Raw genomic sequence first — 19,136 nt, 5'->3', positions numbered from 1 at the left:
TAGTAAGAGAGAAAAGAAAGTCTTTTACTTTCTTTCTTGTTTAATAATTATTTTTATTTTAATTATTTTTCTGTTGCGTTGAGCCCTATTAGTACCAGAGATATATACGAATTGATACGTGTCTGTTGATCACGTGTTCAACCTGTGCACGTTACCACATTTCCGGCAGCGAGCACGAGCAATTGTTTCAAGAAGTACTGTTGCTGTGTGATTGTAATACTGATATTCTTTCGCGCCTAAAGTTTTGTGAGCTGGTGTATCTTTTTGAAGAGATATCTCCTCTGAACAGCTGAGAGAAAAGCTGAGATCTCCTCTGAGCTGATTTCTCCATATTGCATAATTGTGTGCATAGTTTTTTCAAGTATTAGACGAAACTTTTTAAAGTAAGTACAATCATATTAATAAAATACACATATAAGAGTTTTAACAAGGCTCTGTAATATAAATATAAATTTAACGTATAAGACGGGCAACAAGAGCCAAATCGCGGATGACAATGTGTTACCCTAACGAAACTACATAATTTTTCGTTAGAATTAAATACCGGTATTTAATTCTAACGAAAAATTATGTAGTTTCGTTAGGATAACACATTGTCATCCGCGATTTGGCTCTTGTTGCCCGTCTTATACGTTAAATTTATATTTATATTACAGAGCCTTGTTAAAACTCTTATATTTGATACACGCTGGCTTAAAAAATGCGTTTGTTTACCAACATTAATATATATAACAGAGAAAAGTATAGAATCGAAAGGATCTGAATAGCTCAGCTGGAAGAGCAGTCGCCCGGCAAGCGAAAGGTCTCGGGTTCGATTACCGATTCAGCGATTTTCGGATCTATATTTTTCTCTTGCATTCATTTATTTATTTTCCGTAGGGGGGTTAAAGGGGTATTGAAATTAAATCTCAAAATATGAGATTATTTCATATTTAAAATCTTGGCCGTGTCCAAGTTAAAATTTGGTGCCTTGTGCACCGGTATTTAATTCTAACGAAAAATTATGTAGTTTCGTTAGGATAACACATTGTCATCCGCGATTTGGCTCTTGTTGCCCGTCTTATACGTTAAATTTATAAAATACACATATTTATAACTTTCACTCTTTTTTGTTGTGTTCAGTGTTAGTCTAACCTCTAGCTTTGACTATGGATAAGTTAAGGTTTAAAGATAAAATTAAATTTAATAGAAATCTTAAAAATAAACTAAATCGATCTTTAGAACTCATTAATAATAATTCTGTATTTTTTAATACACATATCAATAACATCACAGAAATTGTAATTGATAATAATATTGCTACTGATAGTTTAATATTGCCTACAAATTCATGCTGTAATAATAATGTAAATGTCAATATTCCATACAACAATGAGTTAGTAGATAGTTTAATATTGCCTATAAATTCATGTTGTAATAATGATATAAATGTCAATGTTCCAAATAATGAGTTATTTAATAATGATGTCGAAGAATTACCGAATAATATTGAGTGCAATAATAATGAAAATAATATATCGTTAACCTCAAAATTAGCTGTATGGGCTGTAAAAGATAATATAACAATATCGGCGTTAGGAAATTTACTTCCTATAATACGAAAAATACCGGGATGTAGCAATATTCCAAAAGATGCAAGAATAGTACTAAAAACACCTAGTAAAATAATTGTAACACCTTTAGGTTCCGGGACATATTTTTATTTTGGTATAGAAAAAACGATAAATTTATTTTGTATAAATCATAAAATCAACTTAGAACGAGATGAAGAGTTTTTATTAGCTGTCAATACTGATGGTTTACCGTTAAGCAAAAGTTCGAATAGTTCGTTTTGGCCTATTTTATGCTCAATCAAATCAATAAAAGTTCTTATAAACCACATATTTTTAGTTGCTTTATATCATGGTTCGGAAAAACCAAAATCTGCTAATAATTTTTTTAAAGATTTTGTAAATGAATGTATTCATCTAACAACTAATGGCATATTAATAAATTCTTTTTGATACAAATTCAGAATTTTAATGTTAATTTGTGATTCTCCAGCTAAATCATTTGCTTTATTTATTAAAGGTCATACAGGCCATTTTTCATGCACAAAATGTGAAGAAGAGGGTGAAATGTTTAATCATGTATTACGGAGACAGAACGTTTTTGCAAAAGAACTGATCATACATTTAGAACTACTGCTCAACCGGAACATCATATTGGCAAAAGTATACTATTAGATATACCTAACTTTAACATGAGAGATAATGTACCAATAGATTACATGCATAATCTTTTATTAGGTGGTATGAAAAGGCTCCTTTGTCATAAACGGTATGACTGGATTTATGGTAAACCACCCCATAAATTACGAGCTCGCGATGTAAATAAAATTTCAGAAAATCTTCTAAAATTAAAGCAATACGTTCCTTATGAGTTTTTTTTAGAAAAACACGTTCTATAATTGAGTGTAAGAGATATAAAGCCACGGAATATAGATTTTTTTTGCTCTATTCTGGTCCTATAGTTTTGAAAAAGGTTTTATCATCTAAAATTTATAATAATTTCATAACATTAAGTCTTGCTAGTTCTATAATGATAAGTCAATGTTATTCGAGAAATGAAGATTATGTAATATATGCTCACAGTTTGATGAAACACTTTGTCTGTCAGTCTATTCAAATTTACGGTCCGGATTTTGTATCACACAACATACATAACTTTTTGCATTTAAGCGACTGTGTAAAATTATATGGTTCACTTGACAATTTTAGCGCTTTTCCTTTTGAAAATTATATGCAACAATTAAAGAAGAAAGTTCGTAAATCAGCTCAGCCTTTACAGCAAGTTATATGTACATCGCGTGCTTGAGGAAAGTAATATTGCTCAACATAACTTTAATAATATCTAATATAATATAAGTGTTCGATATACGACCTATATGATTCACGCCGGACACCGATCGCGGTGATATCACTGTTTTCGTTCTCGTATCATCTCGGTGAAATTCGGCGTATTCCGAAAACACGGACGAGTGGGGAAATGAGCCTCGACGGTTTCCATCGATGTGTCCGTGATATACTTCTGTTACAACAGTCGCGCGAATAACAAGTAAGACCTTCACAACAACCGGCGAGCGAACGAACGAACATTGTACATCGATCTACTCGGCACCGCAACAATAAATCTCGATCTTGAGAATTAAATTTGATTGCATATGTTACGTGGATTTCCCCGTCACATCACAGTTTGGCGAGACAATACAATTAAGAGAATTACGGACATCAAAATACTCGCATCACGCATACGAGATCACATTTTCTCGTACAATAAGCGATTAATAATATAAGCGAGTAGTTTGGGCACTTATGGTAAAGTATATATAAATTGTCAGACACAGACACACACACACACACACACACACACACACACACACACACACACTATATTGTGTATTTGTGTAACAAATATATATTTTATAAATCTTTTGTATATATTTATATATGTATAGCAATTATATTACATAAGTAATAGTCATATATATATTATTTATTAAGATAATTTACTTTTTAATTAAAAATACAACTACGTATTTATTTTTCATTTTTTTAATCAAATTTTAATCGACTTATATATTTATATACTTAGTTGTTACTTTAATTTTAATTAATACTAATTTAAATAATTATTATTTTGCAGACACTTATAAAAAAGCGCATCAAAAGGCAAACAAAACCAAAAGTACAAACATTCTTACTTCTAATAATGAAGAGTTGAAAGAGAAAAAAAAACGTAATACAAAAACTAAAAAACGCAATAACAAATCTGAAAGTGAATCGTCCTTCTCTGAAATAGATAGATCATCATCAGATGATGATGCACTATATCCTGACGTTCCAAATTTTAACGAACAAATTGACTCAAACAATAGTAAGTAAAAAATATGATGTTGGTATAAGATATTATAATTATGTAATAAAAAATTCATTAAGATTATATTTTGTAAAAAATATTTATAATAAAAATAATTAATATTAAAAAATACAGAAATATAAGAAAACATATAAAAAACAAATAAGAAAAATTTAAGATTTTAATTGCACTTTTTCTTGATATAGCTTTAAACCAGTACTTACTTAAAATTTGTAACAGCTATTAATGTAGAAAAGAGAATATAATTATATGTAAAAAGATATATATTTAATTTATATTTTTTCTAGGAAAGAAAAATCAAATAGAAAATAACACTCATAAGTTCAAAGTTACTGTTGATACTATTTCTAATTCTGGTACTAGTACTTCTATTTCTAATATTGTTGAGTCATATCATAAAAACCCGGCTTTGGAATTAAATTCTGGTAAGAAAGATAGTTCGTATAATATATTATAATTTATTACATAAGATATACGTATATATTGTAATAAAATAAATACAATTTAAAAATTTAAAAAAATGGTATATATATGTAAATAAAATATTAAAAAAAAATATTACTAAACAATAATTTATAATTAATTATTTACATTTTAGAATTTGGAAAACGGATTTGTAGAGAATTACACATTCTCAGTTTGAAAATGGATGATATTTTCGAAGGTATTAATGTTCTACTAAAAAATAAAGCAGATCTAGTACAAAATGTTGTATGTAATGAAATTCCCGAAATTATGCAATCATTTCTTGTAAATGATAATTCTTTGGCTGAATTGGAGAACTGGTTAATGACATCTGAAAATAATAAAACAATTTTGGTAAGAGAAATTAAAATATTCTTTCTACTATTGTAGATAAAGTATAAATAGTATGACAAATTATATGTATATATATATTTTAATAAGATAATTTATACTCAATTTAGTAAAAAGAATATTTTAACTTGATTATATGTGTGTATAATTGTATCTTATATTATTATATTTAAATATTTTATAAAGACTACATATATATTTACATATATATTGATAATTGTAGAAATTAATTTAATTTCATAAATCTTATTATTATATATTATACAAGGTGTTCCAGATCAATCGTTTTATTTGTCATAGAAATAGAACGGGTTAAACTAGGTCAAAAATAGAACGATTGACGGTCAATTATCAATTTTCTATTATAATCGGAGAAAACATTAACATATTGAATATCGAGCTGAGTGCTTTTTCCATTGCTTCACTGTGCGCTTTGTATCAAGGTAGTAAACGGTTTCTTTTCGCTGTACGCTTTTATTCGCGCGGATAGACCGACTTCTTAAATTAATTTCTCCTTACTTATTGCAAAAGTACAAAACGGAGGACATTTTTAGTCCTACAAATGTTCATATATAATAGATATATACTCTTTTACATGTAATATTTTAATATATAAATATTCCTAAATAAAATAAATAATATATATCTAACTTGTTTCTAAAGTTATATAAATCGAATTAGTTTTCTATAAATGTCCGAAAATTCTCATTGTTCCCAAAGTATACGTAGAAACAAGTATAAATCTAAATATAAATTTAACGTATAAGACGGGCAACAAGAGCCAAATCGCGGATGACAATGCGTTATCCTAACGAAACTAAATAATTTTTCGTTAGAATTAAATACCGGTGCACAAGGCACCAAATTTTTACTTGGACACGGCCAAGATTTTAAATATGAAATCATCTCATATTTTGAGATTTAATTTAAATACCCCTTTAAACCCCCCTACGGAAAATAAATAAATGAATGTAAGAGAAAAATATAGATCCGAAAATCGCTGAATCGGGAATTCGGATCTATATTTTTCTCTTACATTCATTTATTTATTTTCCGTAGGGGGGTTTAAAGGGGTATTGAAATTAAATCTCAAAATATGAGATTATTTCATATTTAAAATCTTGGCCGTGTCCAAGTAAAAATTTGGTGCCTTGTGCACCGGTATTTAATTCTAACGAAAAATTATTTAGTTTCGTTAGGATAACGCATTGTCATCCGCGATTTGGCTCTTGTTGCCCGTCTTATACGTTAAATTTATATTTATATTACAGAGCCTTGTTAAAGTATAAATCTAGTTAAAAATAATTTCCAAATTATATTTTAGTTATTATATTTTCTGGCTTCAAATTATACTTTATAAATGTTTCTTACGTCTTTAAAGTTATAAAGAATTTTATCTCAATTGTCATTAGAGAGAGAGAGAGAGAGAGAGAGAGAGATGGGGATGAGATATGTAGGACATGTACATGAGACTGATAGAGAAAACAGAACGGACCGCTGAAAAGAAAAAGAATAATTCCGTGTATTGCTCGAGGCTCGAGTATTCGGCGTTGTTTCATGTGCTTAATTTCTTAATCGACCATATACAATATACAAATTTATTGTTAGATATACGAAATTTTAAGACCTTAATAAAAAGGACAGAAATTGCAGGAAGGCAACACGAAATTCGTGCGTCAACGAGTAATTTCGGATGAGAAACGTAAATATACAGAGTATCCCATAATTCGCGAACTATCTTTCGTGAACGGGTACAGCATGTTAAACTGAATAGAAAAGGGGGAATAGGGGATACATGGAATTAAAAATCTCTTGTAGAGATTATTCCAATTTTATATCTTGGCCGTGTCCAAGTAAAAATTTGGTGCCTTGTGCACAGGTATTTAATTCTAACGAAAAAATTTAGTTTCGTTTAGAATAACGCACTGTCATCCGCGATTTGGCTCTTATTGCCTATCTTATATATGTTAAATTTATATGAATAGAAAAGTCCTGTATCATTTCGCTAAACTTGCAATAATTATTGAGTTATTAATAAAAATATCTAGCGAATGAGTGGGTAGAAAGCGGTAGGCCAGAATCGGTGGGCATGTACGATGACTTATTTATTTACGTCTTTTAGTAACAAAAGCATTATCTGATCGAGAGGCAGAGTCATGCAGCGAGCGGCGAGCAATGCCGCCGCGCCGAAAAGTAAGATGATACTTTTGTTATTAAGCGACGTAAACAAATAAGCCCTACATGCTCACCGATTTCGGTCTATCGCTTTCCACTCGCTTATTCGCTTAAATATTTTAATTAATAACTTAATTAATAATTATTACAAATAAATTAATACAATTGTCGCTCGTATATTGAAAACAAAGTGATAAATATAAGGCCAACTTATCGAGCTGAATATTCGAGATGTTCAGTCAACTACCATTTATTACATGTATAAATTATAAAACTACAGTCATTATATTAAAACTAACGCAAATTACAATCATTCTATAAACGTTTCGACCGCACGCGGTCTTCTTCAGTATAATTATTGAAATATAAATTCTTACAATTCACATAATATCGAAATTTAATTATAGTTATTCAGAATCAAGAGTTTTTGAGCAATTAACGCGTGTTTCAATCCGTCCTGTCCAACAATGTTCGCCTCGATATGATCCCCGATTTTGTTCAGATCTCGGATAGTTTCATCGTTAATATGCGAGAAATTAACCCGTTCCGTAGGCGCTGCGATTAATAAAAAATTACCGATCAATGTATGTCCAAATTATAATATGTATCCCCTACAATTGGTAGTATGCTTACCTATCATCGTTCTTCTTGACAATTTTGCTACTTATTAACAGTTATTAACTGTTGCAAATTAACAGTTATTAACTGTTGCAAATGGGTGATAAATTCTGTCTTCCGAATATTAGTAAAAAAACAGCGATACATGAATTCATCAAGGACATAGAGAGTAATAGCAAACGAAATAATATTAATAATCTCACAACGATCAGAAATATCGCGGTTCCAAAATTTGCACAACTTCTGAACACGAAGGATAAAAATGACGTAAGTCAACAAAAATTACTTGGTGCACACAGAGATTTAATAAAATTTTGTAAAAACAATCCGAATGTTCTATTCACACGCGCGGACAAGGGTAATGCTACGGTGGCAATGGAAAGATCTCATTATATTAACAAAATGAAAAACGTTTTAAAAGATGTCAACACTTACACTATTGTTAAAAAAAATCCGTGCAAAAAAATAGAGAACGATTTGAATGATTTGTTGAAGAGATGGCTTAAGGAAGATTATATTTCAAAAAACGAATATTATAAATTACGTTGTAGTGATTCTCTCCTTCCAAAAGCGTATGGATTACCTAAAATCCATAAGGAAAACTATCCAGTTAGAATCATAGTTTCATCGGTTGATACAGCTCTATACTCGCTGGCTTCGTTTTTACAAAACACCTTACGAACTAGCCTATCCAAAGCGAAAAGTCATATTAATAATAGTTTTGATTTGTACAGCATATTGTCTGGTAAAAAGATTGATGAGAATGATAGGATGTTTTCCTTGAATGTGGTGTCTTTGTTTACGAACGTTCCTCTGGATCTTGCGATTGACGGTATTAACGATAGATGGGATTACATTGGAATAAATACTAAAATACCGAAAAACGAATTTTTGGGGGGTATAAAATTCATATTGACTTCTACATATTTTACATTTGATGACATAATTTATAAACAGACGTTTGGGACCCCTATGGGGTCACCGTTATCACCAATTATTGCAGACCTGGTTATGCAAGATCTTGAGGATACAGTTCTCAAAGCGTTGAATTTGGAATGTTTGTTTTATTTTCGTTATGTGGATGACATAATAGTGGCCACCTCTATGACTAATATGACTCAGATTGTGAATAATTTTAACAACTATCATGAAAGACTTAAATTCACGGTCGAACAAGAGGTTAACCATAGCTTGAATTTCTTAGATTTATCACTTAAAATTATTAATAACAAAATATATATAGACTGGTATCAAAAAGAAACCTTCTCAGGAAGGACGTTATCATTTTATTCAAACCACCCATTATGCCACAAAATTGGAATAATATATAACCTTGTAGACAGATGTCTATTGCTATCACATCCACTATTTTTTAATAAAAATTTGGAGTTAATTATTAATATACTCAGAAGCAATGGTTACCCTCTTGATCTGATTTTTAACAAAATTAATCATCGGATAGAACACATCATATCTAAGGGGAGCATTATAGAGAGACAGGCCAACATAGAAAGAACAAAAAGTATAGGAAATGACTCGGTCAATAAAAAATCTTTGTCATTCCGTATATAGATGGGATCTCAGAAATGATTGTTTCCTCGGTAAAAAATAAAAATTGTATGGTAGGGTATAGATGTCTCAACAAACTGGATAATATTATTAAAGCGCAGAAAGATAAAACTAAACATCCATGCAATTCGAATGTGGTTTATAAGATCAGTTGCAATAATTGTAATGCATCTTATGTAGGCCAAACAAAGAGGCAATTGCAGACGCGAATGAAAGAACATAAAAATAATATTAGATTGGACTCAACGAAACATTCAGTAATTTCTGAACACATAATAAATGAACATCATACTTTTAATTGGGACAATGTTAAGATCATGGACAACGAAAATAATTATTATAAAAGACTCATTTCTGAGATGCTACATATCAAGGAACAAAAAAATGGACTAAATTTAAACAAAGATACTGAGTTACTTAGCGAGTCGTATTTTGATATTTTGGATATATTAGCGAACAAGAAATAATAATAGGACAAATAGGACATTAACGAGTAAAACATAGATATTAGATCATATATAAACACGCACGCTCTCCGATCAAGTAGAGTTTAAAATGAGCTGTCTTTCTGTATTGTTGGTTTGTTATGTGTCATCCTTAATAACTGTTAATAAGTAGCAAAATTGTCAAGAAGAACGATGATAGGTAAGCATACTACCAATTGTAGGGGATACATATTATAATTTGGACATACGTTGATCGCTAATTTTTTATTAATCGCAGCGCCTACGGAACGGGTTAATTTCTCGCATATTAACGATGAAACTATCCGAGATCTGAACAAAATCAGGGATCATATCGAGGCAAACATTGTTGGACAGGACGGATTGAAACACGCGTTAATTGCTCAAAAACTCTTGATTCTGAATAACTATAATTAAATTTCGATATTATGTGAATTGTAAGAATTTATATTTCAATAATTATACTGAAGAAGACCGCGTGCGGTCGAAACGTTTATAGAATGATTGTAATTTGCGTTAGTTTTAATATAATGACTGTAGTTTTATAATTTATACATGTAATAAATGGTAGTTGACTGAACATCTCGAATATTCAGCTCGATAAGTTGGCCTTATAATTATTACAAATTTATTTGTTTGTCACGGTAACGATATAAGACGTCGTTACATTTTTATAGTAACGGTAACGAATTAGTGGTTAGTTACTTTTTAATTCCTTATTATCTTACTATATATGCTATATACATTTGCCAAAGACTAATTCAGAGTTTTTAATTGTAACATATATTATTATATTTAATATAGATTATTAAGTAAGAGAATTTTAAAATCCAATAGCTTACTTTTTAGCATTACAAAAAATGAAAACGTAACAAAAAGTAACGAAAAAATAACGAATCGTTACTTTCTAAGTAATAATAACGGTAACGCGTTACTTTTTAAAATTAATAACGAATAACGGTAATAAGTTACTTTTTACAATAAGTAATTGTAACAGTAATGTGTTACTTTTTCAGAGTGACGGTCCCAACCCTGAGTTAAATGTAAATATTGTGAATTGTGTATTCTGATTATATAAACTATGTAAAATTTGAAAGTATTATTTCGGGACACCTTATTTTAATTGCCAAATAATATATTAAAAGTATAATTTGAAAGCTTCTTATATCCTAGAAAAATACATTTTATTAAGGTTTGAAATTTTCAAAAACTACGTATATGTATTCAAACTATAAATTTTACATCATATTTGATCTCTCTAAAGTATAGTTTCTAATTATATTTTACAAGTCTTCAAAGTATACGGAACGGACCAGATAAATTATAATAAAAGATGACCTCGAAGTAAGTTCACGATATATAAACTACATAAATGAATCAAGAGACACGGTAGTGTCTTACGACCAGTTAAGGGCGTAGCCGACGAGACACCGTGTATCTTAACGCGAGTCGGGCAGTTGTATTATTTCGGGACACCGCTAAATAATATATTTAAAGTATAATTCGAAGACATGTCCTCGAAATATACATTTCATTTGAGTTCTCAGAGTAAATAAATTATATAAAAGATGACCTCGAAGTAAACTCACAATATATAAACTACATAAATGAATGTATTATTTCGAGACACCGCTGAATAATATATTTAAAGTATAATTCGAGGACATGTTCTCGAAATATACATTTCATTTATGAGTCCTCAGAGTAAACGTTGAGTATAAAAAATGCTTTAACACCCAAAATATTGTTTTATTTTTAAAAATGACAATTATCTAAACTTTGGGAGTTTATTTAATATGGTTTGCAATTGAAAAAATAGGGTGTCCCAAAATATACGCTGGACATATGAGGACATGTCCTCGAAATATACGCTGAACATATGAGAGCATGTCCTCGAAATATACATTTCATTTATGAGCCCTCAAAGTAAACGTTGAGTATAAAAAATGCTTTAATATCCAAAATATTGTTTTATTTTCAAAAATGACAATTATGCAGAGTTTGGGAATTTATCTAATATAGTTTGCAATTAAAAAAAGAGTGTCCCAAAATATACGCTGGACATATGGGAGATTGTCCCCAAACCATACGTTTGATATGTGATTAGTTTGAGGCCTGTCCCCAAAGTATACAAATGTCCTCAAAGTATGCATACGCTTGAAATTCTGTCCCCGTTATATGCGCACGACATATATATTTTATATATATAATTTCAAGATTTATAAAAAGATCGGTAAAAATTATATTATATTTAATATTTAATATTTGTATTTTATATTTTTATATTATATTATTATATTTAAAATATAAATAAATATAATGATCTTATTGTTTTAGTCTCAAAATTTAAGTCGCATTGAAAGATGTACCGTTAAAGAAATCGTTCAAAGAATTATGTATCGCATTTTTACCTACGAAGTCGGTATGTCTTACTTATGGAAAGGGGCAAAGAAAAAGAAAGTTTTCAAAAATTTAGCTGTAACGTCTGTAATTCTCTGTAAGTTGATTTTATAATTTTTATTTATTAAATTATGTTTTAAAGTTTTTGTTTTTTCCAATTTTTTTAACAAAAATAAATAATAAAGTGCTTTTTAAATAAAAATATATTAAATAATATTGCTTAATATTTTAAAAACAAGAAAACAAAAATATTTAAACCCATGTAGAATTTTAGTACAAAAGTAATAATATAAAAAAAATTGTGCCAAGTGAAAGTAGAAACTTGTACCAGTGGAAAATTAAAATTGCAACATATATTAAAATCATACAAATTTATTGAAATTTTGACCTAACTAGCCAATACAATTTAATTAGAAACACTACGTTTCGACCCTTAGGTACGGGTCCTTTTCAAGTGTAACTGCACAATAAAAATATACAATGATTAAGATATGAAACAATAATTTACAAAATTGTTAACAAAGAAATTTAAAATAATATAAAACAAATGTAATGTACCTTTCAAGATGTTGATTCGACAGCAGTAAAATTACTAATGTTAAACCGGAGACAAATAAATCAATTTAAGTCAAAAGTTAAAAACAATAATATCAAAGTTTGACAATACAACGAAATAAATAAATAAATAAATAGACAATCATATACTGTTGATCAACTTATCATAAATCGGATTTAGATTTTCTGTGTCCTTTTGCAAATTAATGTTATTCTTATATTATTTAATAAAAAACATCTCCGCTAATTCTCTCTTCTTTCTATGTTTTTCGCAATGCAAAATCCTAGGTTGCATCCACTTAAAATCATGGTCATATTTTTTTCGATGTTTGCTAATTACGTTAAAATTGCTACGATGTTGTTTAATATTTCTACAATGTTCGTTTACGCATGTAGCTAATTGTCTTTTTGTTTGCCCTGTATATGTTACATTGCAATCGTTACATTTTATCAGATACACGTCAGTTCTTTTCATATGATTGATCTTATCTATACCTCTCTTGATTAATCTATTTAATTTTTTCGGGATAGTATAAACAATGTCGAGGCCACATTTTTTTAACGCAATACTCAGATTTTCCCTCAAGTTTTTTATATAAGGTATCGGTAACAATGATGTATTAAACTTTTTACATCTATTGTCATTAACCATCAAATATTCTCTACGGTGTTTTAGTTTTCATTCTCTTCTCAATATGTAGTTCAATGAAAGGTTTCGGGAAGCAATTGTTGACCAAAATATCCGTAATAATTCTGATGTTATTAGTGTGAAAGCATTAATTTGAGAGTAATAAAGCTTTGTCGACTAAACTTCTAATCGTGTTGATTTTGTACTGAAGGGGGTGGTTAAAAAGGAAATTTAGATATCTACCAGAAAAAATAGGTTTTCTGTAATTAAATTGTACTGGCCAGTTAGGTCAAAATTTCAATAAATTTGTATGGTTTTACTCATCACTGGCGACTTCATTAATTTTATCGTTATATATTAAAATATATTTTAATTGCAATAAGTTTTAAAGTAACAAATAATTAAATTTTAATATCATTAGAATATTATTTAGCAGAGCGCCAAGTTTTTTTAACTAAAATTTTATTTTTTTCTAGCCACATTATTTTTTTTATTTTTTTATTTTATATTAATTATAAATTTGCATAAATTTTCAAATTTTAACTTTTTGTAAAAATTTTTATTTATTTGCGCAATTTTAAATTTTTACTAGTTCATTGTACGACTCTATATATGTTTGCAATTTTAATTTTCCACTGGTACAAGTTTCACTTCTACTTTCACTTAGTGCAATTTTTTTATGTCATTACTTTTGTAGTAAGATTCTACATGGGTTTACAATGGATAATTTTTCATATAATTCTTTACATAAGTTTACAATGATTTATTTTGTATAGAATTCTACATGGGTTTGCAATGATTAAGTTTTCATAGAGTTCTACATGAGTTTGCAATGATTAACAACTAAGATTAAATTACGGCTCTGTAATTTATTAAATATAAATCTAAAATCGCAAGAAAAACGTAAAGAGCCATACGCGGATGTTGCTGCGTACATTTTCAACAAAACTAAGTTTTCGTTGGAAATAAATCGTGTACAAGGCACGTATTATTCTCGGTGTATTACCAAGACTTAAAATTTTTAGGTCTTGGTAGTAAACACGCCGGCAAATAGGCATCATTTAGAGTATAAGCAGAGAAAGGTATAAAATCGAAGAGTCTGAATAGCTCAGTTGGAAGAGCAGTCGCCCGGCAAGCGAAAGATCTCGGGTTCGATTCCCGATTCAACGACTTTTGGATCTAGATTTTTCTCTCGCAATTATTTATTTATTTCCGTAGGGGGGTTAGGGGGTATTTGAAATTAAATCTCAAGTATGAGATTATTTCAAAAATTTTAAGTCTTAGTAGTACACCGAGAATAATACGTGCCTTGTGCACGGTTTATTTCCAAGGAAAACTTAGTTTCGTTGAAAATGTACGCAGCAACATCCGCGTATGGCTCTTTACGCCTTTCTTGCGATTTTAGATTTGCAATGATTAATTTTTCATAGAATTCTACATGAGTTTTGCATGGGTAATTTTTTGTTACTGGCATGCCGTTAACTGGGCGCCTTTCTTACCTTTTTTCAGAAAAACATCAAACAAAATTTTTCCAAAGTCTTAAACCGAAAACACTTAAAAGTTATACAAAACTATTTTTTTTTTTTTTTGGTATTGTTAAAATATTTACTTGTTTGTTCGTCAGAATAAATTCTTTTCATTGTTCCAAATAATGTCCTGTCCATGAATCAAGCAGTAACAGACTTTTTTCTCTTTCGTATTTCGTCTTTATTTTATTTCTCAAGAACTAATTTCCGCAACATAACTTTATTATATTTATACATATATAGTTGAATTTGGCGTAATACATAAGCTTTAAAATATATATAATTTTAAAATTTTCTCAAAATATAAAAAAATATTGAGTGGGAAAGGATAGTTTGAAAAATTATATCATTTTTAAAAAATCCAAATACGCCATTGTAAAGTACATTTGAAGCCAAACTTTTGTATAACATTGAAATCTTTTATATTTCTATTCGTCTCGACGATATTTGCTTCGGAATGTAAAAACAGATTTTTCGACGATTGGTTGCACCTCTAAACCTATTTTTAGCAGTAACAAAAATGGTTTCGTTATTAGACCTATTACCCTAAAATTGTGCTGAGTTTCAAATTTTTAAAATTTTCAACTTACCGAACGTTCCTTGTCAGCCAAATATAAACTTGTATCAATTTTGCAAATTATTATTTGATTTGATATATAGAATCACTTTTGTATTTTGAAGGATGCATAGTCAAAACGATTTAGTCCTGATATTAAAAGGATTAAAAGTCGAAAAATTTGGCCCGGGTCGAGACATTAAAATGACATCAATTTTTAATACAAGATCTAAATCGTTTTGACTAGATTAGATCTGCAAAATTAGAATCTGCAAAAGTAATACAAAATATATGGCTGAGTAGCTTTTTTAAATATTTAAAATAATAAAACTTTATTTATATAATACAGGAATTTTGAATCGGCCAATAGAGCCCAAACGCGAAAAATTAATTTTTCGGAACTGTATCTCTTGGTTTGAGATTACTAAGTTCCATATATAAATTAATCTCAAACTTACATATGAAGAAAAATAGGCGAAAAAAATATAGGTCCGAAAAGTCCCTGAAGCAGGAATCGAACCCGCGTCTTTCACTTTCCGAGCAACTGCTCTTACCAACTAAGCTATTCAGACCCTTTCGATCCTATATTTTTCATTTGCCTTTTTAGTAGATGTTAGTAAATAACGCCATGATTAGGTCCAGGCGTAAATAAAATCAGATAAGAAATATATGTCGGCTCTCAATATTATTAATAATAATAATACATAAATTTAAAATCAGCCAATAAAGCCCAAGCGTTATTTACTAACATCTACTAAAAAGGCAAATGAAAAATATAGGATCGAAAGGGTCTGAATAGCTTAGTTGGTAAGAACAGTCGCCCGGAAAGTGAAAGACGCGGGTTCGATTCCCGCTTCAGCGACTTTTCGGACCTATATTTTTCTCGTTTATCTTTCTCTATATGTAAGTTCAAGATTAATTTATATATGGAACTTAGTAATCTCAAACCAAGAGATATAGTTCCGAAGAATTAATTTTTCGCGCTTGGGCTCTATTGGCCGATTTAAAATTCATGTATTATTATTATTAATAATATTGAGAGCCGATATATATTTCTTATCTGATTTTATTTATATACTTTAATTTTTATTTATTTGGCGCAGCTTTTTGATGTCATAATTATTTTATAGAATTTTTTATATAACTGAATTTTGTAGAACAATTTCTTGTGGGACAATTTCTTAGTAATTAAAAAATAACATTGTTTTTTTATCATAATATTTTTACTTGGCGCTTTTTTACCTTTTTTTAAAAAGGTAAGTTATTTTATGGAAGTATAGTCTTACATTTATTTAAATACATTTTCTTGCAATACAATAGAAGCTTCTTTGCAGCATTAAAATATTTGTGTCGCATTATATTTATTTTGACCTATTTAAATTTAAAATTCTAATAATATCCGTTGAACTTTGATTTATTTAAATCCTACATTTATTTAAATACATTTTCTTGCAATACAATAGAAACTGCTTCGTAGCATTAAAATATTTGTGTCGCATTATATCTATTTTGACCTATTTAAATTCAAAATTCATATAATATCCGTTAAACTTTGATACCGCATGCAATGTGTTAATTCAAATTGAATGAATAATCTATTTTATTTTGCATATTCTATTTTGATAAATAAAAAGTCAAGGTTTTTAAGCTTATTAATATTTATAGTTTATTAGCATTTACACTTTACACATACACATTTATTAGTATTTATACCTTAAACATACACTATTTTGTTTATGGATTTGTTGGGAGGGATAGAGGTAAAAGTGGTAAGAGAAGGAAAAGAAAAAAGGGAGAGGGATGAGGAGCAGGAGATGAGCAGGGAGGAAGTGAAGAGGATGCTGGGAAAACTGAAGAAAGGAAAAGCAGCGGGGGAGGATGGGATACCAAACGAGGTATGGAAATATGGAGGGGAGAGGGTAGAAGAGGGGTATGGGAAATGTGCAACAGAGTATGGAGAGGAGAAGGATGGCCGGAGAGGTGGAAAGAAGGGATAATAGTGCCACTGTTGAAAAAGGGAACGGGGAATAAAGTGGAAAACTATAGAGGAGTAACATTGATGCCAACGCTATACAAGATATACGTGGGGATTTTAACTGAAAGGTTAAAGGAAGAAATGGAGGGGAAGAATATGATACCGGAGAGTCAGACAGGTTTTAGGAAGGGAATGGGGGTGATGGATAGTATCTATGTGTTGAACTCTCTGGTGAATAAGAGGGTAAACAAGAAGGGGGGAAAGGTAGTCGCGGCATTTATGGACCTGAAGGCGGCGTTTGATTCGGTAGATAGGGAGGTGTTAATGGAGGCAATGAAGAGGAGGGGAGTGAGGGAGGGATTAAAAAGTAGGATAGAAGAGGTGTACAGGGAAACGAGGAGTAAGGTAAGAGTGGGGAAGGAGGAGGGAGAAAATTTTTGGACGGCAAGGGGGGTGAGGCAAGGTTGCCCAATGAGTCCGCACTTATTCAGTTTGCTGATAGCGGATATAGAGGAAGTACTAAGAAAAGGAGGTTGGGGGGGGGGGGGTGAAACTGGGAGGGGAAAAGGTGCATTGTTTGGCGTACGCAGATGATATGGTACTGTTGGCGGAGGATGAAGAAGGGATGATACATATGTTGGGGAAAATGGAAAGTTATATGGACAAGAAAAGGTTAGAGATGAATGTGGATAAGACAAAGGTAATGAGGTTTTAAAAAGGGAGGAGGAAGAATGAAGAGAGTGGAGTGGAGATGGAAAGGAAAAAGGTTAGAGGAAGTGAAAGAATTCACATATTTAGGGTATAAGCTACAGAGGAACGGGGGGCAGGAGGCGCAGGTAAAGAACAGATGAGTTAGGAAAGCAGGAGCGGTGATAAGACAGGTGTGGGGAATGGGAAAGAGAAGGTTTGCAGGAGACTGGATGAAAAGAGTATGGCTAATGGAAAGGTTGGTGGGTACGGTGTTGGAATATGGGGCGGAAATATGGGGATGGAAGGAGAGGAGAGAGGTGGAGGCAATGCAGGAGCGATGGATTAGGTGGACGTTAGGAGTAGACTGGTGCACGCCGGGGTATATGGTAAGAGAGGAGATAGGAAAAGACAAATTTAGGATAAGGGCAGGAAGGAGGGCGGTAGGGTATGAAAGGAATTTGGAGGAAGGAAGGGGAGGAAGTTTAGCGAGGAAATGTTTTAAGGATATGAAAGAGAGGATAAGGGGAGGAAAGGAAAGAACAATGTGGGAGGAAGAGAGGGGGAAATTCTGGGAAGAAAGAGGAATAGAAGGGAAAGAGATGGAGGAAAAAAGGGGAAGGGGAGAGGAAGTATATGAGGGGTGGGAACAGAAAGACAGGGAAAGGCAGAAGGAGGAAAGATGGGAGAGGATAAGAGAGTCGAGATATAATAGATGGTATGGGGAATGGAAGGAGGAGGGTTTACCGGAATACCTGAGAAAGGGATGGGGGGAAAGTAGATGGAGAAGGATAGTCAGGTTCAGAATGAACAATGAGATGAGAGGGGCGAGATACTGGGAAGAAGAGGGGAAAAGAAGGTGTAGGTTATGCGGGATAGAAAATGAAACATGGGAGCATGTGATAGGAGAATGTGGGGGAGAAGGGGGGAAGGGAAACTGGTGGGAAAGAATGAAGGAAATACTGCAGGAAGGAGGAGAAGGGGAAGGATGGATGAGAGAAATAGAGAAAAAGAGGGAAGAGGGGTGAACGGAAGAAAGGAGGGAGGGAGGGGAAAAGGAGGAAGGAAGTATGAGGAGGAGAATGAGTGAGGTATGAATGAGGTGGTGGAGAATGTATGGGGAATCGGAAGCCGAAGCGAAGCGATAGGTAGGGACGGCTCTTTCTCTCTCTAAAGTAGTAGATAAGTAGGTTAAGGTAGAATAAAGTTATTTGTAAATTAGATGTAAGAGTAGAGTTAAGAGTAGATA

The 19,136-nt window shown here is 31.0% G+C and overlaps 1 protein-coding gene across 1 annotated transcript; it reads left to right on the top strand.

The window, feature by feature from the left end:
• The first annotated feature begins 2,242 nt into the window (after positions 1 to 2,242).
• On the top strand, positions 2,243 to 12,104 carry LOC146721296 (uncharacterized). Its single transcript, XM_085487179.1, has 5 exons — positions 2,243 to 2,291; positions 3,685 to 3,915; positions 4,206 to 4,343; positions 4,517 to 4,737; positions 11,898 to 12,104. The coding sequence occupies exons 1-5, from the start codon at positions 2,243 to 2,245 to the stop codon at positions 12,072 to 12,074; spliced, it is 816 nt and encodes a 271-aa protein (XP_085343305.1). The 3' UTR covers positions 12,075 to 12,104.
• Positions 12,105 to 19,136: the final 7,032 nt, after the last annotated feature.

This window comes from Nylanderia fulva, unplaced genomic scaffold (assembly GCF_048542155.1).
Source record: "Nylanderia fulva isolate GAGA-0341 unplaced genomic scaffold, ASM4854215v1 Scaffold502, whole genome shotgun sequence".
In the NCBI taxonomy this organism is placed as follows: domain Eukaryota; kingdom Metazoa; phylum Arthropoda; class Insecta; order Hymenoptera; family Formicidae; genus Nylanderia; species Nylanderia fulva.
The sequence above is the reverse complement of the archived record's forward strand: the minus strand, read 5'-3'. Positions and strand labels throughout refer to the sequence as shown.